The sequence below is a fragment of the Rhinichthys klamathensis genome, unplaced genomic scaffold (genome assembly GCF_029890125.1).
Source record: "Rhinichthys klamathensis goyatoka isolate OS25496 unplaced genomic scaffold, OSU_Roscu_1.1 h1tg000578l_1, whole genome shotgun sequence".
NCBI classification, from domain to species: Eukaryota; Metazoa; Chordata; class Actinopteri; order Cypriniformes; family Leuciscidae; genus Rhinichthys; species Rhinichthys klamathensis.
This window is the reverse complement of record NW_026607042.1, coordinates 566001-587425: the sequence shown is the minus strand read 5'-3', so window position 1 is coordinate 587425 and position 21425 is coordinate 566001. Positions and strand designations below refer to the sequence as shown.

Below are 21425 nucleotides of genomic sequence, written 5' to 3'. Positions count from 1 at the left end.
AACACAAGCGGGAACACAGGCACACAAGCGGGAACACAGGCACACAAGCGGGAACACAGGCACACAAGCGGGAACACAGGCACACAAGCGGGAACACAAGCGGGAACACAGGCACACAAGCGGGAACACAAGCGGGAACACAGGCACACAAGCGGGAACACAAGCGGGAACACAGGCACACAAGCGGGAACACAGGCACACAAGCGGGAACACAAGCGGGAACACAGGCACACAAGCGGGAACACAAGCGGGAACACAGGCACACAAGCAGGAACACAGGCACACAAGCGGGAACACAGGCACACAAGCGGGAACACAGGCACACAAGCAGGAACACAGGCACACAAGCGGGAACACAGGCACACAAGCGGGAACACAGGCACACAAGCGGGAACACAGGCACACAAGCGGGAACACAGACACACAAGCGGGAACACAGGCACACAAGCGGGAACACAGGCACACAGCGGGAACACAGGCACACAGCGGGAACACAGGCACACAAGCGGGAACACAGGCACACAGCGGGAACACAGGCACACAGCGGGAACACAGGCACACAGCGGGAACACAGGCACACAAGCGGGAACACAGGCACACAAGCGGGAACACAGGCACACAAGCGGGAACACAGGCACACAAGCGGGAACACAGGCACACAAGCGGGAACACAGGCACACAAGCGGGAACACAGGCACACAAGCGGGAACACAGGCACACAAGCAGGAACACAGGCACACAAGCGGGAACACAGGCACACAAGCGGGAACACAGGCACACAAGCGGGAACACAGGCACACAAGCGGGAACACAGGCAGACAACCGGGAACACAAGCGGGAACACAGGCACACAAGCGGGAACACAGGCACACAAGCGGGAACACAGGCACACAAGCGGGAACACAAGCGGGAACACAGGCACACAAGCGGGAACACAAGCGGGAACACAGGCACACAAGCGGGAACACAAGCGGGAACACAGGCACACAAGCGGGAACACAGGCACACAAGCGGGAACACAAGCGGGAACACAGGCACACAAGCGGGAACACAAGCGGGAACACAGGCACACAAGCGGGAACACAAGCGGGAACACAGGCACACAAGCGGGAACACAGGCACACAAGCGGGAACACAGGCACACAAGCAGGAACACAGGCACACAAGCGGGAACACAGGCACACAAGCGGGAACACAGGCACACAAGCGGGAACACAGGCACACAAGCGGGAACACAGGCAGACAACCGGGAACACAAGCGGGAACACAGGCACACAAGCGGGAACACAGGCACACAAGCGGGAACACAAGCGGGAACACAGGCACACAAGCGGGAACACAAGCGGGAACACAGGCACACAAGCGGGAACACAGGCACACAAGCGGGAACACAAGCGGGAACACAGGCACACAAGCGGGAACACAAGCGGGAACACAGGCACACAAGCGGGAACACAAGCGGGAACACAGGCACACAAGCGGGAACACAAGCGGGAACACAAGCACACAAGCGGGAACACAGGCACACAAGCGGGAACACAGGCACACAAGCGGGAACACGGCGGGAACACAGGCACACAAGCGGGAACACGGCGGGAACACACGGCCGCTGCTGTCTGAGGGAGGACTCACAGTTTGAATGGCAGGAACGGCCGGGAGAGCGAGCGAAGGCAGGCCTGGTACATGTCTTTCCCCTGGTTCACGAAGTGCCCGCGCCACACCGTGTAGCTGCGCCTGCCTGTCACACGCCGGAGGGAGGACCGTTAGAAACACAAGCAGGACAAACAAGTATGCTATCATCCCTTCCCCATTCCACTAAAGGGGAATGTGAAGATTTCTTCCATACAACAACAGTTCATTAAGACTAAATTACAAAGTAATTAGTTTGTAATTAGCTAGTCATTTCACTCGGCGGCCATCTTTGAACCGCTCCTGTCTCTCTGAATGGGGAAACACCACATTCTCCAAAGCGGTTTGCTAAACCTCATTTGAAATCAAGAAAATCTGACAACAACTGTCTCATAAATGTAGTTTCAGCTGCAGTGAAACAATGACTTTACCAGTCACCGATTGGCTCTTTCATTTGGAAGGCGGGACTTATTTCGCCTATATATATATATATATAAAATAGGGACTTATTGAGACTTTCACAATCACATTAACTTTCTACAGTGAACCTTATAAAGACTGAATCGTAAATTGCTGGCACTTCAACTCGTATACAGAACCATATATATCTTTTTGTGCTGTTTGTTGTTCAATACCGTTTTGAATGTTGTTTCTTTGTTTTGAGTTTTTTTGGTGTTTATATAAAGTCACAAAAGATGCTTAGGCTACTGTTTATTTTACTAATTGGTTGAAACACATGTTGATGACGCCTATAACCCAGATTTATGATTAGCATTTACTCAGAGAAGCACGTGTTTGTTATAGTAATTATGAGTGCAGTATAAAGTACACAGACTATATAAACTGTTGTAGTAAAGGAAAAGAGATGTAATAACAGCAGTGAAACGCTGTTGTGCTGAAGTGCCGCCCACCTCTGCTCGTCCCTGACGGCTGACTGCTGGTCCTGAGGAAAAACACAGTCTCCATTAAACTGCAGTTCTGAGAGTCACAACACCAAGATTTAATACTTAATATAATATTCGACAATATTAATAATAATAATAATGATAATAATGAATTTTATTTATAACGCGCTTTTCTTAAACTCATAGCGCTACAATATACAAAAAAGAATAACAACAATAAGATACAATAAAACAAACACATTCATTTGCAATAAGCAGCTCTAAAAAGGTGTATCTTTAAAGACTTCTTAAAACAGTCCACTGTTGGAGAGTCTCTAATTCCCGATGGTAGAGCAGTCCATAGACGTGGTGCTGAGACCGAAAATGCTCGTCCCCACATTGACTAATTTATATCGAGGCTGCTGAAGGATGCATGACCTAGAAGAGCGCAGAGAGCGAGCTGGAGTGTAAGAGGTAACTAAACTGCAGAGATAGGCAGGGGCTGTCCCATGAATCGCTTTATACGTTAAAACCAGTGTTTTGAATTCGATACGTGCTTGTATAGGCAGCCAACGCCAGTCATGGAGTACCGGGGAAATATGTTGTCGAGCAGTTGGGTGTGTCAAAAGCGGGGCGGCTGAATTTTGAATATATTGTAGTTTTTTGATGGATCGATTTGGGAGACCAGCATAGAGTGCATTGCAATAATCAAGCCCCGACATATTAAAGCGTGAATAAGCCTATCTGCATCTCGGAGCGATAGAAACGGTAGTAGTCTAGCGATATTTCTAAGATGGAAAAAATGCAGTTTTTGATATCATTTTAATATGGACATCGAACATCAGTTCTGGGTCAAAGATAATGCCAAGATTGCGCACTTTAGAGGACGGAGTAACAAAGTCATGGCCATTAATCAAATTTGAACTGTTAAGTTTAAGTAAACCCGTTGACATACCGACAAATAGAAGTTCTGTTTTTGATTCGTTAAGCTTAAGAAAGTTGTCATGCATCCAGGCTTTTATCTCATCCAAGCAGGTGGTAAGAGCTGTAACTGCAAGGTTTGGATTAGGGTGCATGCTGATATAGATCTGCGTATCGTCAGCATAACTATGAAACCCTAACCCAAACTTACGAATAATGTCACTCAAAGGCAACATATAAAAGCTATTTTTCTTCTTTTGGCACTCAACGGAGGCTGTCGCATTTTCTCTCGTGTGGAGAGAAACACGAGAGAAGTGTGTCTGGCGGCTCTTTCCGTGGACTGATTGTGTGCTAATGTTGCTGAGGTGTTTTTTCCCTGTTCCCACACTGTACTTACAGGAGCATAGTACACTGTACACTGTACTTACAGGAGCATAGTCAGGGGGTTGCCTTTTTCTCCTCACCTCTCCTCATGTCATGCTGTATTTTTTTTCCTCAATTCCCTGTCTTCCTGTCCCGTCTACCCCCTTGTCATATCGTATATATGTTTGTATGGACAGGTTGATGGCCAATTTCACTGGTACTTGTGACTAAGTGACAATAAAGAGTTTACTACTACTACTACTTTAAATAAGAAGGGACCAAGCACGGACCCTTGTGGGACACCCTGCTGAACTAGTGTAGGTATAGATTTGTTTTTACCCAAAGACACAAACTGGAAACAATATTATTGATCTCCTGCATTGACACCATTATATGAGAACTGAGCTGGACGATGACATCACGGTTTTCTCCAGAGCAGCTATATATATAAATTAACTAAATTAATAACTTTTTTACAACAAAATGAACCATCACTGGACATACTTAAGCTGGACTGTGACGCTATTTTCTTCTGGAAACAAACTTTGTTGCATTATTCTCCTGTTATCACTGTACAGCTGCTTTGAAACCCTCTGTGCTGTTAAATAAAGCTGACTGGACTTGAGCGGAGCAAGTGCAGCAGAGCAGGAGTACCTGAGCGGAGCGAGGGGTTTGGGCACAGCCGTGGAGGTCTCTCTGCTCTTGAAGTAATACGAGACCACAGCGTACGGACACACGTGTCTCGGCCGGGACGAGATCTCGAAGTCCACGTACTCGTAGAAGTATTGCTGCGAAGAAAGACCCTTCAGACGTCTCACACAAAACACATGCGCTTATGACCCTCTGATCAAGCCGTAACACTTCACAATAATGTTCATTAGTTAATGTATCAACTAACATGAACTAACCATGAGCAACACATCTGTTACTGTATTAGTTCATCGTTCTTAACGTTAGCTAATAAAATACAGCCGTTTATTGTTTGTTCATAGTGCATTAACTAATGTTAACAAATACAACCTTTGGTTTTAATAATGTATTAGTACATGTTGAAATTAATATTAACTAACATTAATAAATGCTGTAGAGTATTGTTCATTCTTAGTTCATGTTAGCGTAACCGATCATCAGTATCGACTCGTCCTTCAGTGAGGAAGCAGCGTGTTTACCTGAGTGTACTCGAACGACCTGTACGCCAGCAGCGACGTCACGCGCGTCGAGTTCTTGGAGAAGTGGCTGTCAAACTTAGGAGTGGGATCTATACATCTGGACATACAGTCATGCACACTCTTGACTTTACCCTGGAGGACACAAGATCGAACATTTCTCAGACTCCACAACACCACGACTTTCATCTGGACACAACACATCATCAGCTGCTGATGTACCTTTATGACTTTGAAGATGACGATGTTTCCCGTGGATCCAGGCTCGATGGGGCTGATCTGAAGCAGGTCAGAAAACTGACACAGGTAAACCCCTGCAACATCAACACATTCAGCATTCACTGGAGGAACAGCAGAGCACGACACGGCTCACACACAGCAGAGTCGGCACAAGGCTCACACACAGCAGAGTCGACACGGCTCACACACAGCAGAGTCGACACGGCTCACACACAGCAGAGTCGACACGGCTCACACACAGCAGAGTCGACACGGCTCACACACAGCAGAGTCGACACGGCTCACACACAGCAGAGTCGACACGGCTCACACACAGCAGAGTCGACACGGCTCACACACAGCAGAGTCGACACGGCTCACACACAGCAGAGTCGACACGGCTCACACACAGCAGAGTCGAGAGCGGCCGTATGCACTCACTCCGCAGACATGCAACCGGTATTTCATCAGTGCATTCCTGAGTGCATTGGTCATTTGGTAACCCTTTACTTGAAGGGGTGTGCATAAGACTGTCATGACACCTTCATAATCATGACATGACACATGTCATGAATATGAAGAAGGGTTTATGCATGTTTATGACAACTGTCATTAAGTGTCATTTGCTCAATTATGACATTTTGAATGCAAATTTGACATTGTTTGAGATGTCTTTGTTATGACAACTTGACATTACTAAGACAACACAACCTGTCATAAATATGTCATAAACATGACATAGCAGATGAATTATCAAACTTAAAGGGATACTCCACCAGTTTTTCTTATTAAACTATGTTATTCCCTTAACTAAGACGAGTTGATACATACCTCTCTCGTCTCAGTGCGTGCACTATATCGCTCTGTATTGCCGCAAAACTATGTTAGCACTTAGCTTAGCCCATGCATTAAATATGGGCCAAGCAGAGAAGCGACCAAACACTTCCACGTTTTCCCTATGTAAACACAGTTACTCGAGTAGTGTAACTTGACCTGGGCTGGTGACACAAAATAAACCGTTGCGCTTTTCTAAGCGTTTAAAATTGATGACTATATTGTATGGCGGAATACCATAACAAGTGCTTTTGAGCAGTTCGACTTGGCGCAATAATATCTTCACTAGTGAAAAGTCCTCTTACCGGCTCCCGCTTCCTCTCCCCCTCCCTCTGACATTTCCGTCAATACAACCAACGTGGCTTTTACTACCTGTGCTATTAGCAAACTGCAGATCATTTGCAATGGCGGACTTTGTAGATGATTATGACTTCTTTGTAGAAGACCCAGAGCCATATCTGTTTGAACCCGAGTACACGGAGGAGGAATTAGCTCTTATGGACCGTGAGAGGAAAGAAAGATATGATCCAGAACAGACCGGAGCTGGCGAAAGACCACGGGCAAACAGCAATTGGTGGTGCAAGTGTGACTGTTGCGAACAGATGCCGACCGAAATTGAGAGCCTGTGCTGTTTAGAATGCTAACTAGCTTCCAACAACCTGTTACTTCGTCAACTCCGCTCGAACTACTACTACCGGCGCATGTCACGTTGGTTGTATTGACGGAAATGTCAGAGGGAGGGGGAGAGGAAGCGGGAGCCGGTAAGAGGACTTTTCACTAGTGAAGATATTATTGCGCCAAGTCGAACTGCTCAAAAGCACTTGTTATGGTATTCCGCCATACAATATAGTCATCAATTTTAAACGCTTAGAAAAGCGCAACGGTTTATTTTGTGTCACCAGCCCAGGTCAAGTTACACTACTCGAGTAACTGTGTTTACATAGGGAAAACGTGGAAGTGTTTGGTCGCTTCTCTGCTTGGCCCATATTTAATGCATGGGCTAAGCTAAGTGCTAACATAGTTTTGCGGCAATACAGAGCGATATAGTGCACGCACTGAGACGAGAGAGGTATGTATCAACTCGTCTTAGTTAAGGGAATAACATAGTTTAATAAGAAAAACTGGTGGAGTATCCCTTTAAGAAAGCACTTAGCTTTATGGGTTAACATTACATTAAACTGTCAGGTGGTTGGTTTTGACATTGGCTGTCATGAAGCCATTATAACATTTTAATGACAAATTCAATGTGTACCACTGTAGTCGAGGTCAAGAAAAATATTCATGACACAGTTATAATGGCCTTATGACAGCCAATGTCAAAACCAACCACATGACAGTTTAATGTAATGTTAACCCATAAAGCTAAGTGCTTTCTTAAGTTTGATCATTCATCTGCTATGTCATGTTTATGACATTTATGACAGGTTATGATGTATTGTTGTATGTCAAGTTGTCAAACAAATACATCTCAAACAATGTCATTTTTTTTTTTTTAAATGTCATAATTGAGCAAATGACACTTAAAACAAACAAAAACAATGTATAAAGTTTATTTTAATTTTCAGTTTTTGGCTAAATGGATACTTTAATTTTGGTGTTTTGGTAAAAAAATAATAATTTCGGTACATCACTAATTATTATTACTATTATTTTAAATATTGTTTGTATTTTTATTAAATTGAAAAAAAAAATCATACAGAAACATTATTATACTAATAATTCTATTGTACTGTAAAATAAAACTTAATATTTATAAATAAAAACGAATTACTAATGTTTATAATAATACCAATAATAATGTAAAACTGCATGCAGAGCTTAAAGCTATTGGTGGATGACAGATTTATGATGATTCTCATGGTCAGATGGTGTGTGTGATGACGCACGGTGATGCGCTCGCGCCTTGGAGTGGCTTTGACGAGGCGTGGACCGGTACTCGTGTCGTACCTTTGAGTGTGTGTTGTGAATGTAGATGTAGTGTGAAGGTTTGACCTTTCGCTGGATTCCCCAGCATGTTCATCCAGCTGCTGCCCACAGACAGGCCTCTCTCACACACCACGGAGACCTGCACACACACACACACACCAGCGGTTACAGCAGAACCCCAGCACACGCTGCTATCAGCACTCAGAGGAGGACGAGGTTTACCTTCTGAGCGTCACACATGAGGAAGCAGAAGGATTCAGACAGCTCCTTCTCCGTGCGCCCGTCCAGCTTCAACTCCCGCCGCTTCTCCATGAACTGCACACACAACATCCCAACATCACTACACACACATATCCACACAAACGTGAAGTATTACTGTTCAAAATCCCATCTGTAGCTACACGCCTGCATCTCGGTTTACCACACTGTTCAGGAGGAATGAAGGATGAGATTAACCCTCTTTGTGCAGACGACAGTCTGAGAACACACACTGGGAGGATAACGGTGTATGACTGACGCTACAGTGCAATATTCTCCAGGAGTTTACACACTCCACATGCTGAATCAGGCAAACTCCCCCCGACGAGTGACACACACTGACGCTCTCCGGCGGCCGACACTGAAAACTACTGTTGCTTGCCTGTAATACGGTTTTACATTTATATTAGCTAGGTTTTAGCTGTAGTAGCAAAATTGGAATAGAGAATAGTTTTTTTTTTACTGCTATCTAACATTTTGGTTTCATGGCTGGTAAAAAAACATGAATGGCTAGTAAATTTTCTTAAGTCACTAGCCACTGGTATGTGTGCCAAATGGTTACTTTAAGCCCTGGATAGAACATGTGACGCGTGCCTGAACACCTCTGAGAGTGGCTTCGGTGTCTGACCACTACAGTCCCCTACACGTGCTTTATAATGAGGGCACAGCCAGGCAATCCGCTTGGAAATGATGTTCATGTGAATAGTTCACCCAAAAATGAACATTTACTGGTTATTTGCTCACCCCAAGACCATCCAAGATGTATATGACTTTCTTTCCTCAGCTGAAGAGAAATTAAATAAATGAATCAATAAATTATAGAAATTTTAACAGCCAATGCTGACCTTATTCCAGCTCTGCGAGTCTCGTGAACGTGCTTCACTGGGCTGGAACAAGGTGAGCATTGGTTGTTTAGTAGTATATCATTGTTTTCCTGAAAATTACAGATTGTTTCACTAGAGAAGACCCGTATTTGTCAGCTGGGGTCACGTGGAGCCCTTTGAAGCTACAAAAATATGGATTTTAGACCGTCAATATATTGGGCACCATTCACTTGCATTAGATCCTGGAATGTTACATTTTCTCCAAAACCTTCATTTCTCTTCGGCTGAGGAAAGAAAGACACATCTTGGATGGCCTTGGGCTGAGCAACTTATCAGGAAATGTTCATATTTGAGTGAACTATTCCTTCTAATGCCAGATGTCAAGCAAGCCTTAGAATAGCGGCACAGGAAACACTGTATTAAAGGGTTTTTTATGACGAATTGTTTGTCGAATCCGACGCCAAAAAAATAAAGAGTATTGAGTATTTACCCACTATACATCGCCTGTTAACTGTCAGTGACATTTGGCGTACATTTTATTGCCTTTTTTCCCTTTCACATATTTAATGATCATACATTAGTTGTCATTCAAAAGCTTAAACACTCAAAATTCATTCTGCGAAAAACTTTTTTAAATTGCTCAGGAAACTGTACTTTAAAACCTTTTAGCAGTCTCAATTTTTCTGATATCAACTTGAAATACACCTGGGCTAAACACATGGCTTTGATTTCTGCTCATGCTCAGACGCTGGAGGCAGTTACAGGTGTGGACCTACACACCGACACAAGGGCATGTTTGCTGGAACATCTGACCTCCTGGCCAAAACATCTGATCTGTTGAGTCTAGTGTGGTATTCCCTTCTCTTGTTAGGATGACCTTAAGCGTAGAACACAAACATCGCTAGACACGCGCAACAGGCTGTGTGTTCCTATACACCTGGAGAGTGTCTCACGCGGAGTGGCTTCTGTTAGACGTTACTGACTCTTGACACACAATCTACATGATTATTCTTTATATAGGTGTTCGAGCTCATTTATAGATCATATAAGAGTGCGTGCTCACGTCTTTCTCCAGAGGGTCGCTGTGCACGAGGCGAGGCTTGGAGTACAGGAACGTCCCGGCGGAGGAGCTGTCCTTATAGCTGGAGCTGAGGATCTGCTGGATCTCGGAGAACTCCCGGGAGTCCAGGGACACGTGCTGAAACAGAGCTGCGGACGGGAACAGAGGCGTCACCACACACACACACACACGACTGCTCAAACACATCACCTGTGGGAAACAACTAATGTACATATCTTATAACTATTGATGTGCGACTCATGCGCGGCACACAGGTGCTTTAGTGGATGATGGCTGTAAGTCAGTGACGCCCTCTGTTGGCAGGGAAAGCAAGATGGCGCTCAAACACGTCCGGTGGCTTCACCGCCTGACAGCAACTCATTTAATATATAGCTCATTTATATATAGCTCATTTAATATAGCTCATTTATATATATATATATATATAGCTCATTTATATATATATATATATATATATATATATATCATTTATATATATATATATAGCTCATTTATATATATAGCTCATTTATATATATAGCTCATTTATATATATAGCTCATTTATATATATATAGCTCATTTATATATATATAGCTCATTTATATATATATAGCTCATTTATATATAGCTCATTTATATATAGCTCATTTTTATATAGCTCATTTATATATAGCTCTATATATAGCTCATTTATATAACGCTCATTCATATATATAGCTCATTTATATAGCTCATTTATATATAGCTCATTTATATAGCTCATTTATATAAAGCTCATTTATATAAAGCTCATTTATATATAGCTCATTTATATATAGCTCATTTATATATAGCTCATTTATATATAGCTCATTCATATATAGCTCATTCATATATAGCTCATTCATATATAGCTCATTCATATATAGCTCATTCATATATATAGCTCATTCATATATATAGCTCATTTATATATATATGAGCTATATATATAGCTCATTTATATATATATGAGCTATATATATATAGCTCATTTATATATATAGCTCATTTATATATAGCTCATTTATATATAGCTCATTTATATATAGCTCATTTTTATATATAGCTCATTTATATATAGCTCATTCATATATAGCTCATTTATATATAGCTCATTTTTATATATAGCTCATTTATATATAGCTCATTCATATATAGCTCATTCATATATAGCTCATTCATATATAGCTCATTCATATATAGCCCATTCATATATAGCTCATTTATATATAGCTCATTTATATAGCTCATTTATATATAGCTCATTTATATAAAGCTCATTTATATAAAGCTCATTTATATAGCTCATTTATATAAAGCTCATTTATATAACGCTCACTTATATATAGCTCATTTATATAAAGCTCATTTATATAAAGCTCATTTATATAACGCTCATTTATATAACGCTCATTTATATAACGCTCATTTATATAACGCTCATTTATATAACGCTCACTTATATACAGCTCATTTATATAACGCTCATTTATATATAGCTCATTTATATAGCTCATTTATATATAGCTCATTTATATATAGCTCATTTATATAAAGCTCATTCATATATAGCTCATTCATATATAGCTCATTCATATATAGCTCATTCATATATAGCTCATTCATATATATAGCTCATTCATATATATAGCTCATTCATATATATAGCTCATTTATATATATATATATATGGGCTATATATATAGCTCATTTATATATATATGAGCTATATATATATATAGCTCATTTATATATATAGCTCATTTATATATAGCTCATTTATACAGTGGTGTGAATAAGTTATTACCCCCATGCTAAAGTTGCCTAAAAAGAGGAATAAAAAATCATCTTTTGGAAATTGGTCTTAATGCCTTAATTAGAAAAATGAGGAAAAATCCAGAGATTGGCATGGTGTTATTTCAGTTAGCCTAATAGCTGGTTTGATTTGCATTGAAAGATGATCTTATGGAAAGTACCCCATGCCAATCTCTAGGTATGGTGAAGGGAATGTGATGATGTGGGTCTATTTTAATTCCAAAGGCCAAGGGAACTTTATCAGGATGCATATTATCCTGGATCCATGAAATAACTGGCCTTTAAAAATAAAAATCTGCCTGACTCTATGGGAATTTAACATAGCCTGACTTATGCACCCTGTATTTTAAGGAAGAACATTTATTTATTTATGATACATTATTCATACACAAAGAAAATTGGTGTCCTTAAAAGGTTGGATTTTTCCTCATTTTTCTAATTAAGGCATTAAGATCAATTTCCAAAAGATGATTTTTTATTCCTCTTTTTAGGCAACTTTAGCATGGGGGTAATAACTTATTCACACCACTGTATATAGCTCCTTTATATATAGCTCCTTTATATATAGCTCCTTTATATATAGCTCCTTTATATATAGCTCATTTATATATAGCTCATTCATATATAGCTCATTCATATATAGCTCATTCATATATAGCCCATTTATATATAGCTCATTCATATATAGCTCATTTATATAGCTCATTTATATATAGCTCATTCATATAGCTCATTCATATAGCTCATTTATATATAGCTCATTCATATAGCTCATTTATATATAGCTCATTTATATATAGCTCATTTATATATAGCTCATTCATATATAGCTCATTCATATATAGCTCATTCATATATAGCTCATTCATATATAGCTCATTCATATATAGCCCATTTATATAGCTCATTTATATAAAGCTCATTCATATATAGCTCATTTATATATAGCTCATTTATATAGCTCATTTATATATAGCTCATTCATATATAGCTCATTTATATATAGCTCATTCATATAGCTCATTTATATATAGCTCATTTATATATAGCTCATTCATATATAGCTCATTCATATATAGCCCATTTATATAGCTCATTCATATATAGCTCATTCATATATAGCCCATTTATATAGCTCATTTATATATAGCTCATTCATATATAGCTCATTTATATAGCTCATTTATATATAGCTCATTCATATCGCTCATTTATATATAGCTCATTTATATATAGCTCATTTGTTACTCAAGAGTGCAACAGACTTGAAACACTATGACCACTATGTCTAATTGACACGCATCCTCGCACCGGCACTCTGTTAAAGCCACCATGAAATCTTAATTCTTCTCTCTTTTTTTAACAGAATATTGCAGTATTTATTATAAAGGATTCATCCATGCACATCATTTAAGTTCAATGATGAACTTATCGAACTTTAAAAGATACAAATCTTTTATCAAAATAATTTCCCCTCCCTCTTGCAGCGACACCTTTGATGGCGTGCCGTGTGTGAAGACTGTGCCGTGTGTGAAGACTGTGCCGTGTGTGAAGAGTGTGAAGACTGTGCCCTGTGTGAAGACTGTGCCATGTGTGAAGACTGTGCCGTGTGTGAAGAGTGTGAAGACTGTGCCGTGTGTGAAGAGTGTGCCGTGTGTGAAGAGTGTGAAGACTGTGCCGTGTGTGAAGACTGTGCCGTGTGTGAAGAGTGTGCCGTGTGTGAAGAGTGTGAAGACTGTGCCGTGTGTGAAGACTGTGCCGTGTGTGAAGAGTGTGAAGACTGTGCTGTGTGTGAAGACTGTGCCGTGTGTGAAGACTGTGCCATGTGTGAAGACTGTGCCGTGTGTGAAGAGTGTGAAGACTGTGCCGTGTGTGAAGAGTGTGAAGACTGTGCCGTGTGTGAAGACTGTGCCGTGTGTGAAGAGTGTGAAGACTGTGCTGTGTGTGAAGACTGTGCCGTGTGTGAAGACTGTGCCATGTGTGAAGACTGTGCCGTGTGTGAAGAGTGTGAAGACTGTGCCGTGTGTGAAGAGTGTGAAGACTGTGCCGTGTGTGAAGACTGTGCCGTGTGTGAAGAGTGTGAAGACTGTGCCGTGTGTGAAGAGTGTGAAGACTGTGCTGTGTGTGAAGACTGTGCCGTGTGTGAAGACTGTGCCGTGTGTGAAGAGTGTGAAGACTGTGCTGTGTGTGAAGACTGTGCCGTGTGTGAAGAGTGTGAAGACTGTGCCGTGTGTGAAGAGTGTGAAGACTGTGCCGTGTGTGAAGACTGTGCCGTGTGTGAAGAGTGTGAAGAGTGTGCTGTGTGTGAAGACTGTGCCGTGTGTGAAGAGTGTGCCGTGTGTGAAGACTGTGCCGTGTGTGAAGACTGTGCCGTGTGTGAAGAGTGTGAAGACTGTGCCGTGTGTGAAGAGTGTGAAGACTGTGCCGTGTGTGAAGACTGTGCCGTGTGTGAAGAGTGTGAAGACTGTGCTGTGTGTGAAGACTGTGCCGTGTGTGAAGACTGTGCCATGTGTGAAGACTGTGCCGTGTGTGAAGAGTGTGAAGACTGTGCCGTGTGTGAAGAGTGTGAAGACTGTGCCGTGTGTGAAGACTGTGCCGTGTGTGAAGAGTGTGAAGACTGTGCCGTGTGTGAAGAGTGTGAAGACTGTGCTGTGTGTGAAGACTGTGCCGTGTGTGAAGACTGTGCCGTGTGTGAAGAGTGTGAAGACTGTGCTGTGTGTGAAGACTGTGCCGTGTGTGAAGAGTGTGAAGACTGTGCCGTGTGTGAAGAGTGTGAAGACTGTGCCGTGTGTGAAGACTGTGCCGTGTGTGAAGAGTGTGAAGAGTGTGCTGTGTGTGAAGACTGTGCCGTGTGTGAAGAGTGTGCCGTGTGTGAAGACTGTGCCGTGTGTGAAGACTGTGCCGTGTGTGAAGAGTGTGCCGTGTGTGAAGACTGTGCCGTGTGTGAAGACTGTGCCGTGTGTGAAGAGTGTGCCGTGTGTGAAGACTGTGCCGTGTGTGAAGACTGTGCCGTGTGTGAAGACTGTGCCGTGTGTGAAGACTGTGCTGTGTGTGAAGAGTGTGAAGACTGTGCCGTGTGTGAAGACTGTGCCGTGTGTGAAGACTGTGCCGTGTGTGAAGACTGTGCCGTGTGTGAAGAGTGTGAAGACTGTGCTGTGTGTGAAGACTGTGCCGTGTGTGAAGAGTGTGAAGACTGTGCTGTCTGTGAAGACTGTGCCGTGTGTGAAGACTGTGCCGTGTGTGAAGACTGTGCCGTGTGTGAAGAGTGTGAAGACTGTGCCGTGTGTGAAGACTGTGCCGTGTGTGAAGACTGTGCCGTGTGTGAAGACTGTGAAGACTGTGCCGTGTGTGAAGACTGTGCCGTGTGTGAAGACTGTGCCGTGTGTGAAGACTGTGCCGTGTGTGAAGACTGTGCCGTGTGTGAAGACTGTGCCGTGTGTGAAGACTGTGCCGTGTGTGAAGACTGTGCCGTGTGTGAAGACTGTGAAGACTGTGCCGTGTGTGAAGACTGTGCCGTGTGTGAAGACTGTGCCGTGTGTGAAGACTGTGCCGTGTGTGAAGACTGTGCCGTGTGTGAAGACTGTGCCGTGTGTGAAGACTGTGCCGTGTGTGAAGAGTGTGAAGACTGTGCTGTGTGTGAAGACTGTGCCGTGTGTGAAGAGTGTGAAGACTGTGCTGTGTGTGAAGACTGTGCCGTGTGTGAAGACTGTGCCGTGTGTGAAGACTGTGCCGTGTGTGAAGACTGTGCCGTGTGTGAAGACTGTGCCGTGTGTGAAGAGTGTGAAGACTGTGCCGTGTGTGAAGACTGTGCCGTGTGTGAAGACTGTGCCGTGTGTGAAGACTGTGCCGTGTGTGAAGACTGTGAAGACTGTGCCGTGTGTGAAGACTGTGCCGTGTGTGAAGACTGTGCCGTGTGTGAAGACTGTGCCGTGTGTGAAGACTGTGCCGTGTGTGAAGACTGTGCCGTGTGTGAAGACTGTGCCGTGTGTGAATGAAAAATGACTGGACTATATTGGAGTCTTTCATATTATAATACTTTTGGGCAATGAAAGATTATTTATAGCTTTTCTTGTTCTGTCCTCAGTTGCTGCCTCATTAAACAGCTGTGCTATACATTTAAAAGAAATTTCTTTTAAATGTATATTATATATAAATATACTTTTTTTTAATTAATGTATTTTACAACAATACAAAGAGCAATGTGTACCATTTTAACACATTTAGTGCTACACTTATTCACTTATTTGTTTTCCCACTAAATGTTTTTTCACTAAACGTTCAGATTATTGTGCACTCATGATTTTTCTTGAGTAACTTTTGCTGCTGAACTTTCCACTAATCTAGTTTATAATAGTATTTTGTCATAGATTATGATTATATAATTTTTTCATTTTGTTGGTTTTCTTTATAATGATGTTTAACACACAAAATAATGATTATCAGTTCAACACACAGAGGTATAGAAATACTACACTGAATGAAAAAGAACTGCTGATATCGGATCAGCATCGGCAGGTACTCAGAGTGCATCCCTAGCTCATGCTCCCCTGACGCTTGCGTTGTGAAACTGTTTAAATCAAAGACTTTAGGGAGAGAGCTGCTGCCATGTGACGTACAGTAGCCTATGGAGCCGCACTTCACAAACAGTCTTTAACCACACATTATCATTATTTATGTGTTACAAACATTTAAATGACAGGGGATAAGAGTGTACTATTATAAAACGTTATAGCTTGGGTATTTAAACACTGATGTCTACGGTAGAGATCAAAATAAGAGAAATTCATCTTTTGAAAATATTTTGACACGTGTAGGCCTATGTATTGAATTGCTTTACGCTAAGAGGTGGCGATGAGTGTTTGTCCTTGAATCATTCATTTGAAAGATTTATTTACCAACGCTGATTCACCCAATAACGATACGTCTTTATAAATGAGACATTGACACCATTCAATTTTTTTATTTTATTATTTCATTCAAATTATTATTATTTTTTTTTAATAGACTAAAGCACTAAACATTTTGTCAGAAGTTTGCATGTTATTTTGTTTGATTGTCTAATGTTTTTTTCTTCAGAATTGTGGTTCTCAATTTATCCAGAATCGTGCATTCTTTGTGTTCTTTGTGAATAATTTTCGGAGCCTGATGAAGTCGGTATAAATATGTGTTTAATACTACAAAATATGCCCGATGTTACAGTCACTGCACTTGCCGCCCAGAACACAAGAGAACATCCCAATCGAGTGAAGAGATTTGTGGAAACTGAAATGGAAGCACATCTTACCTAATTCAGACTAAAACATCTATTTAGCCTCACATACTGACTTTATTTGTAGTTCATACTGTTTTAATACCCTGTATTTTCTTTCTCATTTTTAGGAAAAGCACTTAATTACCATTGTTTATTTCTATACCAAATGTCCTACACTTGCAATAAAGCTAAAAATATAAACAACTACATCATTATGTTGATATCCTATATTTTTACAATAAAACTTACGACAAACATGTCTTCTAATATCCTCAGTTGTTGCGTATACCGAGCTGCATCGAACACATTTGTAAAATACTTTTTGAACCCATTGTGCGAGTTCACTTTAATACCGTGTGCTTTATATACATGTTGCTGCTGATTGGACTGCAGTTCTGACACACCCACCAAACAAGAGAAAACGTATCTCAAACCCCGGTGCACACCGGTGCACGCCGTTTCCAGGAAACATGACGTTCAACCCGGAAACCGTAGCAAAACATTGCGCACCGTTTTGAACTTGAACGTGCCCCTGACCAATCAGAGCAGAGTAGACCAATCACAACATACTGGGTCATCTGACCAATCAGAGCAGAGTAGACCAATCACAACATACTGGGTCATCTGACCAATCAGAGCAGAGTAGACCAATCACAACATACTGGGTCATCTGACCAATCAGAGAAGAGTAGACCAATCACAAGAGACTGGGTCATCGGACCAATCAGAGCAGAGTAGACCAATCACAACATACTGGGTCATCTGACCAATCAGAGCAGAGTAGACCAATCACAACATACTGGGTCATCTGACCAATCAGAGCAGAGTAGACCAATCACAAGAGACTGGGTCTTCTGACCAATCAGAGCAGAGTAGACCAATCACAACAGACTGGGTCATCTGACCAATCAGAGCAGAGTAGACCAATCACAACAGACTGGGTCATCTGACCAATCAGAGCAGAGTAGACCAATCACAAGAGACTGGGTCTTCTGACCAATCAGAGCAGAGTAGACCAATCACAACAGACTGGGTCATCTGACCAATCAGAGCAGAGTAGACCAATCACAAGAGACTGGGTCTTCTGACCAATCAGAGCAGAGTAGACCAATCACAACAGACTGGGTCATCTGACCAATCAGAGCAGAGTAGACCAATCACAAGAGACTGGGTCTTCTGACCAATCAGAGCAGAGTAGACCAATCACAACAGACTGGGTCATCGACCAATCAGAGCAGAGTAGACCAATCACAACAGACTGGGACATCTGACCAATCAGAGAAGAGTAGACCAATCACATCTGACCAATCAGAGCAGAGTAGACCAATCACAACAGACTGGGTCATCTGACCAATCAGAGCAGAGTAGACCAATCACAACAGACTGGGTCATCTGACCAATCAGAGCAGAGTAGACCAATCACAACAGACTGGGTCATCTGACCAATCAGAGCAGAGTAGACCAATCACAACAGAGTAGTCTCGTGGAAAGGAGGGATTTAGAGAGAGTGAATCTTTGAATTAACAGTTTTCAGAAATCTATGTTGTTTTCTTCCCTTTTATGCATGTAAATTTATTGTCAGTGATCTCCTAAACAAAATTAGGAGCCTTTAATTAAAATAGCACAAGGCGTGAAACTGTGTGAGGCCATGGGGTTTACAACGGCTGCCAGAATCACAGTGTTATTATTATATCAGTGATCAGTATCTTCCTTAAATTTCCTGATTGGTGCAATTACTATTATTGACAATTATTATGTCCAAACTCATCTGTGATGTGCATGATAATGTGTGTTTGTTTGGATCACACATGAGCTTGGTAGGAGAATTTTAGAATAACGACTCATGGCATGTCAGCAGTTAACAACTGCAGTTCTGCGAGTCATATGTTACGCCACTTCTTTGCACATGCTCAGTCTTTGCACGTTTTTGAGCCTTGCCAATTTAAACATTCAAGCGCAAGACGCGAAAGAGAACTCGCTCGCGCTGTGTGAGAAGTTGTGTGTGCGTGAACTGCACATCCGAAGCCAAGCAAGTGAATACTGAGTTCAGCCGTCTTTCACGTCTTATTGCGCTTGAACCCACAATTTCACACAAAATTATATCAAATGGTCCATCTTGGCTAGTATCCTAGTAAACATAGTCCGTTATGTCTTAAGTGAACGTAAACAGTGGAGAAAGAAAAGTGTGTATCAGTTATCATAAACAGTATCAGTATATTGGACCTGTGCATCGCTCTTAAAGGGACAGCAGCCTAATATTCCTGCTTCTGTGTTTACTGTTCAAACAACTGACTCGCTGCAACAAACACAATGCTCTCGGCTGAATAACTTTTGTAACTTTAATGAGTATTCAGCTATATTTAATTTATACAGTGAAGACAATGCCGTGTTATTTTACATTTGATTAGGCTACTCTATTCAATTCCTGTACCTCATCTGTACTGTTAGATTTACCCGTAAAACCCGAAAAGCACTGTTTATTTCATTTGCATCTTTGCTCTATTGTGTTTATTTGTTCTTAGTTTATTACAGACTGTTTACTCGACTTTAATAGTGCATGAAGTTTATATTTTATATATTTATGTCAATTGTTTATGTGCATTGTTCTGGCATTCCATGTAAAAAAATCTGGTGAGTAAAATAAAAAATGTACTAGCCAATGGCGACTCGAGCTTCAGTGTGTCTGTAGTGGGTTGATTTTTGTTTAAATATATGTTTATTGGTAATAGGCCTATACCCTAAAGTGTGATATACAGTATAACAGTTATATAACATAATAAATAACTATATAGAATAGTTTACTCAAAAGGACTTAAATGTAAAAAATAATTAGACTACTTGAAATCACTACGATTAAAATGTTTGCAAAGAATCTTTGCTTGAATAAAACTGTTTGAAAATCTTTAAATGCATGAATGAAAGTTTAGAATGTGTGAACAGAATATTCAAGTTTTAAAATGATTGCACATAAATCTTTGTAGGGTCAAAACAGAATATGAATGAAAACAGAATGACTGGTAAGTTTAAATAAATTCCTCCATCCTATTAACTTCTAAAGTAAAATATTCATAAAACAGAAAGATATGTAGTGTTCCCCACTGTTCCCCAGTGACATACGGGTGTGGCAGAGCAACCTGTTACCTGAGGGAGGGTGTGTGTATACACACACACACGCACACACACACACACACACAGAGAGAGATATGTTATGTTACAGTATATCTTATATTATGGGCTGATGGACAGGATCTCCATGTATCCTGTCATGAATTACTGCTCTGCACACTAACGCGCCTGTGCTGCACAGTGCAGATGTCTATGTAGAGAGCTCACTACAACTAACACACAGACTGGGTGTCTTCAGTCCCAGTAACGGGGAAAGAGAAAGAAAGCGGGCCAGCGCACCTCTCTTTTCTCTGCTCTTCCGGGGGATGTGGAAGTTCAGTCGCGGCTGCTCTTCGGCTGGTTTCGCGGCCCGTGAGACTCTCTTGAGCCGCTTCTCTTCATCGGGACCGTCCGGGCATCCACACTCTTCCTCCGGGCCGCCATTTTGGCTCCATGAAGGCGCAGCAGGATCGTGCTTCTCTTTGTCGCTGGTTTTGCCTCCTCGATGCTCCATGGCTGCTTTATTCACGAGCTCCAGACATGAGTGTGTTCTCCTCGCAGCGCTGAAAGCTGGAGGCAGTGCGGTGTTTCTGTCTGCTGAATGTGCCTCACAACACACATAAACACACACGCATGTACATGCCCACTCATAGCCGCAATGTGTGTGTGAGTGTGACCGGATCGCAGCAGCGCCGCCCAGCGGGCTCCATCTTCATTTAAATAAGAACAAAACATACATTAGCATAGCATACAGGAGTGCATGTTATGGGTAAACGAAAGCGAGAGAAGAAAGGAAGAGAAAGAAAGAAAGAAAGAAAGAAAGAAAGAAAGAAAGAAAGAAAGAAAGAAAGAAAGAAAGAAAGAAAGAAAGAAAGAAAGAAAGAAAGAAAGAAAGGCATTTTACAAAAAAGCTTTTACTCATTAAACAGCTGTGTAGTTTTTACTTTTGATATAGTTTCTAAATATATTTTAACATCAATTTTAAATTGTATAAAATCATTTCATTTGACTTCATGTATAGTCCAGTCATTTTATGAAAAAAGGTTGAACAAATTGCAACAGAAGCAAACTCAACTTATTTTGTATCCTCAATATGTCCTGAGTAAGGGGGAAAAGCCCCGAAGAATCCCATTAGAGAAAAGTTTAG

General features: G+C 41.6%; 1 protein-coding gene across 1 annotated transcript in view; it reads right to left on the bottom strand.

The window, feature by feature from the left end:
* tasora (transcription activation suppressor a) overlaps positions 1-20961 on the bottom strand; it is a 50525-nt gene extending 29564 nt beyond the window's left edge. Inside the window, exons 1-9 of the mRNA XM_056240019.1 lie at positions 20579-20961; positions 10088-10233; positions 8165-8257; positions 8009-8081; positions 5186-5277; positions 4967-5098; positions 4452-4585; positions 2541-2572; positions 1633-1738 (exon numbers count right to left, since the gene is read on the bottom strand). Coding sequence (XP_056095994.1) covers positions 1633-1738; positions 2541-2572; positions 4452-4585; positions 4967-5098; positions 5186-5277; positions 8009-8081; positions 8165-8257; positions 10088-10233; positions 20579-20792 — 1022 coding nt within the window. The 5' untranslated portion in view covers positions 20793-20961. The remainder of the gene's footprint in view (positions 1-1632; positions 1739-2540; positions 2573-4451; positions 4586-4966; positions 5099-5185; positions 5278-8008; positions 8082-8164; positions 8258-10087; positions 10234-20578) is intronic.
* Positions 20962-21425: the final 464 nt, after the last annotated feature.